This window comes from Haliotis rufescens, unplaced genomic scaffold (assembly GCF_023055435.1).
Source record: "Haliotis rufescens isolate VD_foot unplaced genomic scaffold, xgHalRufe1.0.p SCAF_27, whole genome shotgun sequence".
Classification (NCBI taxonomy): domain Eukaryota; kingdom Metazoa; phylum Mollusca; class Gastropoda; order Lepetellida; family Haliotidae; genus Haliotis; species Haliotis rufescens.
The window spans coordinates 6,903,257-6,916,240 of NW_025963968.1; the positions used below are offsets into that span (position 1 = coordinate 6,903,257).

Consider the following 12,984-nt stretch of genomic DNA (forward strand, 5'->3'; position numbering starts at 1 on the left):
CCGATAGAGGCTCATGTTCACTTCCAACTATAGACTGTATGATGAGGCGGGGACAGTTTTTAGAGGGCAGTCACATTGTAGTGTCTGAATCTTAGTTTTAACTTTCTGTTTCATTATCTGCTCTGTTATTGCGTGTTGACAACTGTGATAAGTGTAAGTGTACCTGTGCGATCTTTGAATCACTCAGAAGCTGACATTTAGCTCAGGTCAGTTAACAGGTGTACATCCTTTTGGTTTGTGTACACGGTGTGTTGGTGTATGAAGAATTGAACCATTAGTGTCTGCGTGGGGGTAACGACAAGGACAATGTTAACGCAATAATGTAAAACTAGATCGAAAAGTAGAAGTATCATGGAAATGATTTCAAACATCAAAATACATCCTTTTGAGATTTACCATCCTCCATGGGAGCTGATTACAGGAATTCGTTCACTCATTACGACAACAACTCCATTTCAGATAAAAAAGCGCATGGCCGTTAAAAGAGGGTGATTCCCAAGGACATGCAGGTTGTTGAGAGAAACTATATTGAAACTTATTAAGCTAATTCATGAAAGCAATTATAAGCAAAACTTATATAGCGAGGGTCTTCATGGAATCACATCAAGCAACACATGAAACAATGGTCAATACACCTTGAAACTATTGAAATCAGTCAGTATCAGTCATACAGCCCCCTAAAACGAAATATTCTAATACAATAACAACATATTTGGAAAAGAAAGCAAAGGCGCGTATCCAAGACTAACACATATATAGTCAGGATATCATCGATACGATTCTAAACTTTGCATCTAAAATGAAAGTTCAATCAGGGTATGCTTAAAAAATATGGTTGGAACTGAAGAATCCTATCACTAAGTCAACATACATTTCCAAATTATTGAGAAATTGCTTATGTTATACCACTGCATCTATTTGAAAAAGGGATCTATCCCATCTAGGAATCTATAGACTCATATGTTTGGTTTCACGTGTTGGGAAAATGAGAACATTATGGATTTCAGTTCGGATTCACAATAAAAGGGTCACAATAAAATTAAACTGATACAACTGTACCAAATATCTCCAAATCAATCAACTGACAAACAAACCATTTGAAGTATTTTGTAGAATATCAAATGGATTTGACAGTCTTTGGCTAGTTGATCTCATTAATAAATAAGAATTCTATGCTTAACACGGTAAACTCGCTTATCACACTTCATTTGCTTATCACACTTCTGAAACCCCCTGTGACGTCATCTATTGTTTTCGATGGTTGAGGTTTTCGGTCACAGAGTCATTACATATAGAAGCAAACGTTTTTGAAGTCATGCTTTCAAAATACCCGAAATTATAATGTGGAATATGTAATAAAATATTATTTTTTTTTGTTCTTGTCAATTTATTATAAGCTGTATGGCAAATTGTGTAACTCTGAAGGATGTCTGAACATATCGCTTTAATTCGTTTCAACAAAATCAGTAAATGAGAGTCACAGCTTCAAGATGTGATGGGATAAATGTCTGACATATATCACATAGCCGACATCCACATTTACTTTTGGTGATCTTTCCGTTCACATTTCACTAATAATTCTTGTCATGAAGTGCATTGTAAATCGACGGATTAAGAAAAACGTTCTGAAATTGTGTAAAGCATTCCACTCATACACTCCACTGTCGGTGTCAAGATCAGACTAACATTAACCCACATCCTCTGGATCCTGTGTAACTTATATTAATATTATAAAAAATGTCGTACATCTGTTTAAATTATATAATGAAATTAACAAGAATACGTTTAACAGGTATTTTATTACAATCGTAGATTATACATCAGTGTATAATACAGGGAGCTGTTCATTGAAGGCACGACTCTCAGTAGTAACCGTATCCCATACCTAAAAGAGACAACAAAATACGCAATTATAAGATAGCAACACACTTGAGTACACTAAAGTACTTCTGCCTAAGGAGTTTCTCCCAAAACACAAATTGTCTGATAAAAGTCTGACAGAAGCCGTTATTTAGAGATAAAAAGTGTTTGGTTTCGCTTTTCAAACAAGGACATTGCATGTATTGAGAGAAGAAAATATTCTGTCGCTAATCGTACCCCTCCCATCGCAACCCCTTCACAAATGTTACATGTTACTAGAATCAGCAAAATCAATATGCCACAATCATAATATACACAGACAACTTACCAATTCCTTTGCCGAGTCCAATTCCTCCGTACATGCCACCGTACAGTCCTCCCATTCCTCCGTACAGGCCTCCCAAGCCTCCGTAAAGACCCATACCTCCGTGCAGACCTCCCATGCCTCCGTACAGACCTCCCATGCCTCCGTACAGGCCTCCCATGCCACCATACAGGCCTCCCATACCGAAGCCGCCATAGCCAAGGCCACCAAGGCCACCAAGGCCACCAAGGCCTCCGTACATGCCCATACCGTTGCCAATGGGTTTGGCGTAGGCAGAAACAGCCAGACAGGCAACAAGGACGACGATAATCTTCATCATTTTCAGTAGCTGTCAATAAAATACGAAATAGGTTTTGCGATAGCAATAGACTTGCTGCATGTTGTTATTGAATTTGAAAAATAATGTTAAACGTGGATGTACACCTTAAACATATATGACCAAAGTGATGTTCCGTGTAGTTGATAATTTAGAATGTAAGAAATAAAACAAAAATGTTTTATCATTTACTGTGAACCCTTAGTTGGTGTAAAGATTAAGGTTAAACATAAAGAGTTATTCGATTAAACGATTTTAGAAATAGATATGGTGTATCGACGAATCAGTTATTGATTGGGTAAAACGGTTGGTCCTCACAGGTGAAATATTTACGAGGGATGCGGAGACCAAGTAGCCTATAATGGCAGACTAATAAGTGTTATTCACGTTGGTACTCACAGTTAGGTGTACGGAGCGACTAGGTTGTCAATGCAGAGACGTTCAGTGAAGTTTACGCTCTTAACATTCACGTTTATATACGCGGCGTGTTATGTGTAACCTGTGATTGATTTGCCTGGGAATGGCTACTTCCGGGTGAGATCAAGGGCACACACCAATTAACACACCCTGAACATGAACAGGTGACATAACATCACCGATGAGCATGTGTTTTATCCATATGCTTAGGGCTTAAATGTGAGAAGTATTGGATAACTGTACAAGGAAGTGTGGAAAGTGCACCAGTGAGGACGTCCCCACAACCCCGGCCATAATAAACACATTATATAAGTCTAACGACATATTAATGATCAACCTGAAAGTCGCCAAGACGATGGGACTTGAATTTGTACCATTTTGTTAAAAGAAAACAAATGTAAACGTAGTTCTAACTGTAGCAGTACACCATGGGCAGGTTCAGAGATGAATTACCACTTTTAACAATTTGTTCACATTTTGAAACTACCAACTACGCCTTTGAGCCAGATAATAGAAATACAAAACATTAATAACACGGTCTATTTAAGGAGGAATCTTACCGACTTTAAAACCTGCATATTACCGTCAAATGAAAACAAAATTTATTTTGTTTGTTCATGAACGGCTCTACAAAATGATTACTAGATATTGGCAGTCTTTTGCTATCAAATATATAAAAAAATCGTTCCGGAGGAATGGGACTTATGTTCGGAGGCATGGGAGGTATGTACGTCGGCATAGGAGGTCTATATAGAGGCATAGAATTATGTACATATGCATATGGGTATGTACAGATGCATGGGAAATATATACAAAACATGGGAGGTATGTGCATAGGGATGTGGGGACCATACACAGGCATGGGGGGTCCATATAGAAGCATGGGAGGCATGATCAGAAACTGACCAGACCAAGTGTTACTCAACCCTTCTCAGGCATAAGTGTTCTTTAGACTGTCATAGAAACTGACCAGGTCAAGTGTATCTCCACCCTGCTCACGTGTAAGTATTCTATAGAATGGCATAGAAACTGACCAGGTCAAGTGTTACACAACCCTTCTCAGACATAAGTGTTCTTTAGACTGTCATAGAAACTGACCAGGTCAAGTATATCTCAACCCTGCTCACGTGTAAGTGTTCAATAGAATGGCATAGAAACTGACTCAGTCAAGTGTAACTTCACCCTGCTCACGTGTAAGTGTTCTATAGAATGGCATAGAAACTGACTAAGTCAAGTGTGACTTCACCCTGCTCATGTGTAAGTCTTCTATAGAATGGCATAGAAACTGACAAAGACAAATGTAACTTCACCCTGCTCACGTGTAAGTGTTCTATAGAATAACATAGAAACTGACTAAGTCAAGCGTAATTTCACCCTTCTCAGGCATAAGTGTTCTTTAGACTGTCATAGAAACTGACCAGGTCAAGTATAACTCCAGCCTGCTCACGTGTAAGTGTTCTATAAAACGGCATAGAAACTGACTAAGTCAAGTGTAACTTCACCCTGCTCACGTGTAAGTGTTCTATAGAATAACATAGAAACTGACCAGGTCAAGTGTAACTTCACCCTGCTCACGTGTAAGTGTTCTATAGAATACCATAGAAACTGACTAAATCAAGTTTAACTTCACCCTGCTCACGTGTAAGTGTTCTATAGAATAACATAGAAACTGACCAGGTCAAGTGTAACTTCACCCTGCTCACGTGTAAGTCTTCTTTCGACTGTCATAGAAACTGACCAGGTCAAGTGTAACGTCACCCTGCTCATGTGTAAGTGTTCTATATGCTTACATAGAAAGTGACCAGGTCAAGTATAACTTCACCCTTCTCACGTGTAAGTGTTCTATAGACTGACATAGAAACTGACCAAGTCAAGTGTAACTCCACCCTTCTCAGGCGTAAGGGGTCTATAGAAACACAGGAGTGCACACACACCGAGCCGACATAAATTAATCTGCCTATTCGTACATCTACCATGTCACCTACAGACATTGCATGGTATCACAGAGCACACTGACTACCTATGTGGAGGTCAAATATATCAACATTTGCATTACAGAAACACATTACAGGAAATAATACCAAAGATCAACATGTAATACAACTACAAATACTGTAGTATACAACTACTTTCTTCACCTGACAAACAACGTCACAACCTTTAGAATTAAAGATAAGTCAGTATCATACATATTTATTATGAGGTCTGTGCATTTAAGCTAAGAAGACCTAACAGGAAGCTGACATTAATAGTGCTTTACTCTGATCCCGGACGAAACCGTTAGATTCTGTCTGATTCCTGATTACAATACATAATCTGCTCTCTCACAGCATCGGCAGACGAAACTCGTCCACCAGGAGGACATTTTCGAATTGAACAGTTGGCCATTGGAATGGATACAAGTAATTCTACTTTGTGCTTATAACTGTGGCATGTCAAAATCAAACTATACATTTTGGCGTTTTCCAATACCATGCACTGAAATGAAATATCATTTACAATTAGACCCTCAAGATCGTTAACGGTACCGTACTAATGAGTTTATGGTGTCCTGTTTTAATTTAATTTTCCACTTTTTTAAATGTACGATAAACTCATTACTACGGTTCCAGTGACGATCTTTAGAACTACAGAGATATAATCCAACCTAGTTTTATTTAGTGTAAGCCTAACTGATTGGTATGCATGGGGGTACAAAAAGTATCAAAGGATGAGGTTCTTGTCATCAAGAATCTGGAGATAAATTCTGAATCTCAGAGTAAGAGCACTCTATGGAATCTGTTGTTTAATGTGCACCAGATCTTAGTTGTAACGGTGAAGGTGAGGTGAAATGGGGTTTAACGTCGCGTCCAAGATTATTGCACATATATAGCGACGTGCATGTACGTGTGTGTGTTTGTGTGGGTGCTTGTACAAGTCCGGACTGATGCCGATTTTTAGTGCTAGCTCACTGAGAACCATGCCGCAGTTTAACATGAATACCCCACTCAGACACAGTATACTGACTCCGAGCCGACCAGTCCTTGTTTTAGCCCCTTAATGCCGAGCGCCAGACAGGGTAACAACAAGTACCATCTTTTTACGTCTTTTGGTATGACGCGGCCGGGGATCGAACCCCGGATTTTCCGCTCTCCGGGCGAACGCTCTATCACTAGACCATGGAGGCGGTCTAGTTGAAACGGCATGTGAGTGAAGTACAATGTAAATGTATCTTTTTCGAGCTAAATGGTGGGTATGTATATGATTGTAAATAGAATAAAGAACCAAATAATCAGTGCTCTCTCTATATATTCATATATAGATGTCTGGCGATGGGAACCGTCAAAATAATGTGAATGTTTTGTTTTACAGAAAGCGTTCAACATGCATTGAATAATAGTGTCAAAATCTCAAACAGGGCACTCGGTTATGTCAACGTAGGTCTCTTTTTATGCATGTTTTAGTTTATGACGGGGGTTATAATCACATTTAGATAATATGAAGTGCAACAAAATGGTCCTATGCATTCTATGCAAAGTGCTAAGATTGTCGGATGTCGGATCTTGTGAGTTCTCTTCACCAATAAAATATTTCTTTCTGACCACTGATGCACCGTGCCTGGCTCTTACTGTACTGTACGCCGTGATATAACTGGAATACTGTTAAAAGCGGCGTTAAACCCAACTCACTCACTCACGCACTCACTACTGTACTGTAAATTCAGATGATTTATGCAGTACCTTGTACCGTGACTGCAACTGATGTACACTCATTAAATGTTTAAAATACCTGAGATCAGATGTACAAAAACATCAACATCCATATGCAACACCAGCTACGTCACATTTCAATCATATATGTTATATCAGTTCGCGAAAAGGTAAGCGTATCCTGCCCCATCGGTGGCACCCGTAACAAACACAGGCAAAGGCAAGTCAATTGTTCAACAGAAAAAAATATGGTCAAAATAGGGAATTGCATCGAACATTATTTTTGTAACTGATGCATCCAGTTCATCCTTTTTTCAGTGTCCAGCATTCATGTTTTGTTTTATTCACTGCTCAATTATTCGTGCAAGTTCCTGTAAAAAAACGTAAACACGACACCGCAATATAACATGTATGAGACAAGTCGTGTTATAACGGATTTAAAAAGTGATTTGACGAGACGAGACAAGACGTTAAAATAGGTGGGAAATGAGCACATTCATCCGTCTTGTAATGCACATTATCACATACCCTGTTTTCATCTGTAATACATAGGGACTAGACCTAGATTATCTGTGTACAATGTAATATAACGTAATGTAATTCATGATTTAGAAAGCTCGTTGCACAGACTTGATTATCACATATCGTTTCATTGTTATAAACGACCCCCTAATTTAAACGGGGGCACGGGTGGCACAGTCGTCTAAGGCGCCAGAATGCGCCGTGAGCTGATAGTGGTTCGAATCCTGGTTCGCCCTGATGATGTTTCTAGGTTTGTCAGCATCATAACCGAATTCGTTGGCTTCACCAAAGTGGTTTATTGTCAGATATCTGCATCACTTCGGGTTTCCTCACACACTAAGCTGATAAAACTTGAATACTGTTCGAAGTGGTGTTAAACCCAATCCCCACTAAATATATAATGATGTCAACGCATATATCATAGAATAAGCGGTAATAGGAGGATAGATATGAACGAGTATTAACTCAGACCTACGTTTTCTGCCATATTGCTGTTTAAAGGGTTTGAGGTCAGCAGCAATCTAATCAGGAGGATATCACGTGTTGGCGAGCAAGTCCAAGGAGAAAGAAAATTGCTCCGAGACAAGTTGTTTGATAGGTATCAGCTTCCATCTTGCCGGGGAGGACGCGGAAGACTCAGCCAAGACGGATGCTGGCAGGTACTGGCTTGATCCACCAGTCTGTTGCGTGGACGAATGTTAACATGGTGAATCTATAATAAACATCTGCCCAATGCAGAATCCGTTGTTCAAATTCCAAACACGTCATCAGAACGTGTTTATAAATCACTATCAAATATCTTGACATCAGATATTCGCGAAAAGGTGAGTTGGTTAGATCGCTGACTTTGTGTGCTGCCGTAAAGGTGCCTCACTCCGGCGGTGTGGGTTCGAATTCCGTACGGGACTCAACCAAAAAAAGTACGAGAATCTGTACTTTACTAAGAAAGTGTTATCCCAAATATACAAAAATGTATACAGCTCATCTGGGCATGTAACTTATGCAACTTATGTTTCGTATATATGCGTATACACACCGGCTACATTCACATGTCGGCACTACATGTATAGGTATAAAACTTATCCTCAAGCAAATTGTCGGATATACATGTACATGCATACTGTTCTCACACAAAGCTCGGATATATATGTATATACATATCGTCCTCATACAAATGTCGGATATATATGTATATGCATGTTTTCTTCATGCTTGTCGGCTACTTACTCATATCGACAACATGTAAACTATACGGCTCTCAATACATTACACGTCAAACATCAAACAGCAACTTTTGTTAGAAATATAGGTTGCATTATTTCGGAGATAAGAAATTACGGTCAGACGGTGTATAAAAATAGTAAATGACACGACACACCTTTTTCTGTATCGGAAAGGGATACAAGGCCAAATGGACGTGTGTGTTGTTATATACATGTTGAACGTAATTTTGAAAGGATCACGTCGTAGATAAACAAATAAAATCTATTCTTGTGCTGATTTCTTAAAATTAATTTATGTCATTCAAATATTAATTAAAGGTTGTATTTAATAATATGACTCTAAACGTTGACGTTAAGTGTAATATCGATCGATCAGTACACTGTTTCCGAAATTACAAGAAACGATCCATAATGGTTCACATACGACAATCCGACATTCACCGAGTACAGCCATCCAAAGATCTAGGCAACGTTTGATATGCGGAGTTATTTAGATCTTAATAGGATATCAGGTTGGATGTCTATTACATGTACAAGCTAATGAAGAAGAATGGTTTGATGTGTGTGCGTAGGTAGCCTTGATTAAATCAGGGACGTGACACTACCTCCTAGACAATGTTACAATGATATCTTTGATAGCTCTAGACTAAAACATACACCAACAGACACAAGGCAAATGTATTTCAGTTCTAATGAGAAGATACATTATTCTGCTACTTCTAGTGCAACAAAGACCTAGGTCACCACACACACATGACACAGTCTATGATAGTTCTAGTCTAAAAAACAGCGAGGTCACCACACACAAATATGATACATTCTCTGATAGTTCTAGTTTAGCAAACAGCGAGGTCACTCCGCACATGATACTATTTAATCTGATACTTCTAGTTTAACGAACTCCAAGATCCCCTACAAGCATATTTCACATCATCTGATTTTTTTCTTAAACAACAATCAAGACGAACCACACACATATGATACACTATCTGGTACTTTTTGTTTGACAAAAACAAATGTCAACCACACCACACATGATACCCTATTTGACCTGATACTTGTACTTTAACAAACGCCAAGGTCATGCTCCACACATGACACTATCTGATAGATGTAGACTAACATACAAATGGTCACACACAGACATAGGTTGCTTTGATTGAGATCACCTTCAACTTTTTTCGATAGGATTTGTCGCTTACAGTTGTGTTCAAACTGCTTCTTTTTTCGATATGAAAACATAATCGCAATGGAATGACAAATATCAGATATATTTTGTAGCGTTAAGATGAGAATACATGTAACAGCGCTGACACAGCATTGGAATCATCATGGCCACACATGGCTCAGACCCAGCGGCGCAGCGAGTATTCCGTGGACAATACAAAGAAGTTGTTATCCATAAAATTGTGTCTACCTTGTCATCCGTCAACTTCCAAGTAATGTCAGACAATTGACAATACGAGGGTTGATTTATAGGAAAAAGTGCTTAATACCAAAAGCGTGGCTGCAACTGATGTACACTGTGTCATTGAATGTTTAAAATACCTGAGATCAGATGTAGAGAAACATCAACATCCATATCCAACACCAGCTACGTCACATTTCAATCATATATGTTATATCAGTTTGTAGGAGGCGGAGAATATTCGTGTTTAAATAAATTTCGGGGTTGAACTTAATCCCCTTGTGCAGCTTAATACTTGGCACTTGCGTGGTAAGTCATTGGTAATACGTGATCAGCTTTGCGAAAAGAGGCTTTTGTGAAAATGGTTGTTCAAAAATATTATTCAATAGATAAAGTGACAAAACCCTTTCCATATCTAATAGACATCTCTGCATGAGACTGTTGTACAATTCCGACTATATCATGAGCATGTGTTTATGAATCACTATCAAATAGTAATGATACCAGGTGTTCGCGAAAAGGTAAGCATATCCTGTCCCACCGCTGGCACCCGTAACAAACACAGGCAAAGGCAAGTCACTTGTTCAACAGAAAAATATGGGAACATATTGTACAAGTCAAAATAGGGAATTGCATCGAACATTATTTTTGTCATTGTTGCATCCAGTTCATCCTTTTTTCAGTGTCCAGCATTCATGTTTTGTTTTATTCACTGCTCAATTATTCGTGCAAGTTCCTGTAAAAAACGTAAACACGACACCGCAATATAACATGTATGAGACAAGTCGTGTTATAACGGATTCAAAACGAGACAAGACGTTAAAATAGGTGGCAACTGAGCACATTCATCCGTCTTGTAATGCACATTATAACAGACCCTGCGTTCATCTGTAATACATAGGGACTAGACCTAGATTATCTGTGTACAATGTAATATAACGTAATGTAATTCATGATTTAGAAAACTCGTTGCACAGACTTGATTATCACATATCGTTTCATTGTTATAAAAGACCCCGTAATAAAACGGGGGCACGGGTGACACAGTCGTCTAAGGCGCTAGAATGCGCCGTGAGCTTATAGTGGTTCGAATTCTGGTTCGCCCTGATTATGTTTCTAGGTTTGTCAGCATCATAACCGAATTCGTGGGCTTCACCAAAGTGGTTTATTGTCAGATATCTGCATCACTTCGGGTTTCCTCACACACTAAGTTGATAAAACTTGAATTTTGTTCGAAGTGGTGTTAAACCTAATCCCAACTAAATATATAATGATGTCAACACATATATCATAGAATGGCGGTAATAGGAGGATAGATATGAACGAGTATTAACTCAGACCTACGTTGTCTGCCATATTGAGGTTTAACGGGTTTGAGATCTCATACTCAGGTCAGCAGCAATCTAATAAGGAGGATATCATGTGTAGGCGAGCAAGTCCAGGGAGAAAAAAATTGCTCCGAGACAACTTGTTTGATAAGTATCAGTATCAATCTTGCCGGGGAGGACGCGCAAGATCCAGCCAAGACGGATCCTGGCAGCTACTGGCTTGATCAACTAAATTGTTGCGTGGACGAATGTTAATCTATAATAAACATCTGCCCAATGCAGAATCCATTGTACGATTCCAAACACATCATCAGACCGTGATTATAAATCACTATCAAATATCGTGACATCAGGTATTCGCGAAAAGGTGACCGTATACTGCTCTGACAACACAAAGTACGTGCTCTAGACGACCAGTTGTCGGACTTTCATTTTGTGGAAGTCTCGGTGAGTGGGTTAGATCGCTGACTTTGTGTGCTGGCGATCAGGTGCCTCACTCCGACAGTGTGGGTTCGAATTCCGTACGGGATTCAACCAAAAAAAGTACGAGAATCTGTACTTTACTAAGAAAGTGTTATCCCAAATATAACATCCCAAATATCCTAAATGTATACAGCTCATCTAGGCATGCTACTTATGTTTCGTATATATGCATATACACACCGGCTACATTCACATGTCGGCACTACAAGTATAAGTATAAAAATTATCCTCAAGCAAATTGTTGGATATACATGTACATACGGTAACCTCCCAAAACCCCTACATCCCATTTCCCCTACAGATTAAGACAACAAAGTTCACGGACCATGGCACTGCTAATCCCTAGTCTATTACCTATTTCATACAATGGAACAACCCAAGAAACACGAATAGATTGAGATAAATATTAAATTACGATTACGATATTATTCAAATTTCATAATACATTATAAGAAAATGTTCATTTATCAAAATTCATAATACATTATAATAAAATGTTCATTTTTCAAAATTCATAATACATTATAACAAAATGTTCATTTTTCAAAATTCATAATACATTATAATAAATTTCATCTCAAATGTTCAATTCACTCTTTATCCGAGCCTGAGGAAATGGCCAACCGTATAACTGCATTGGGGATTTCACCTCTCTATTCAACTCGTCTATTCAAGACGGTTCTCCACCTCTCTGTACACTCTCTTGCTGCTCCTAAGTCGAGCTGTAAAATCTTAGCTCGTTCTGCCTGTTCCACCTTCCTGACTACCTCCACAAATCGGTAGATGTTGGGATGTCGGTGAGGGAGACCTCGGTTGAGTCGGTTATGAAAGCCTTCCAGGTTGTTGTTCGTCCTGCGACCTGTTGTACCGTGATGGTTCCACAGTGGTAGGGGGAATCGTGCTCCGTGGTCGACCCAGGTAGTGACGATGTAGTCGTTGAAGGCGACAGCTCTCGGTACATCTGGTGTGGTGTCCGTTGCGTCAACCCACGTGTCCTCTGTAGCATTCCTTATCACGGTTCCTACTGTCGTGAGTCTTCCTCTACATGTGGACTTGACACACTACCAGTGTACGCAAGTCAGTCTCTCGACGTTCTTAGTGTGAAGATAACCATCAAAAAGGACTTGGGGCTTTCCTCTCTGTGACATAACAAACTCAACATAGCGAAGCCCAGACATGTTGATGTCATGTTAGTCAGATTCAAGTATCTATATACTAAACCTAGCCATCTCAACTGTAAATCGTCCATCTCAGTGTAATAATTGTTATTTTTGTAATTTTTTAAAATTGTCTTCTCATTATATAGGCATCTTTCATTACACTTACATTATTTAAAAAAAAAATAATTCCCCTAGTCCCCTAAAGCTCTACCCCTTTCATTTCTACTACCTCTACTCCAGACCTTAATCTCTC

The 12,984-nt window shown here is 39.0% G+C and overlaps 1 protein-coding gene across 1 annotated transcript; it reads right to left on the reverse strand.

Annotated features, from left to right (window-relative positions):
* Positions 1–1,780: 1,780 nt before the first annotated feature.
* On the reverse strand, positions 1,781–2,947 carry LOC124150583 (neuropeptide-like protein 29). The gene is made up of 3 exons (XM_046522521.2): positions 2,901–2,947; positions 2,189–2,513; positions 1,781–1,885 (listed from the first exon to the last, which is right to left on the reverse strand). The coding sequence occupies exons 2-3, from the start codon at positions 2,502–2,504 to the stop codon at positions 1,863–1,865; spliced, it is 339 nt and encodes a 112-aa protein (XP_046378477.2). The 5' UTR covers positions 2,505–2,513; positions 2,901–2,947; the 3' UTR covers positions 1,781–1,862.
* Positions 2,948–12,984: the final 10,037 nt, after the last annotated feature.

What these genes read in the sequence shown, in the direction of transcription:
- LOC124150583 (XM_046522521.2), bottom strand. Translation starts at nt 2,504, where the DNA reads ATGATGAAGATTATCGTCGTCCTTGTTGCCTGTCTGGCTGTTTCTGCC. An exon ending in TGGACTCGGCAAAGGAATTG is followed by an intron (nt 1,886 to 2,188) that starts GTAAGTTGTCTG and finishes TGTCTCTTTTAG; the next exon opens with GTATGGGATACGGTTACTAC.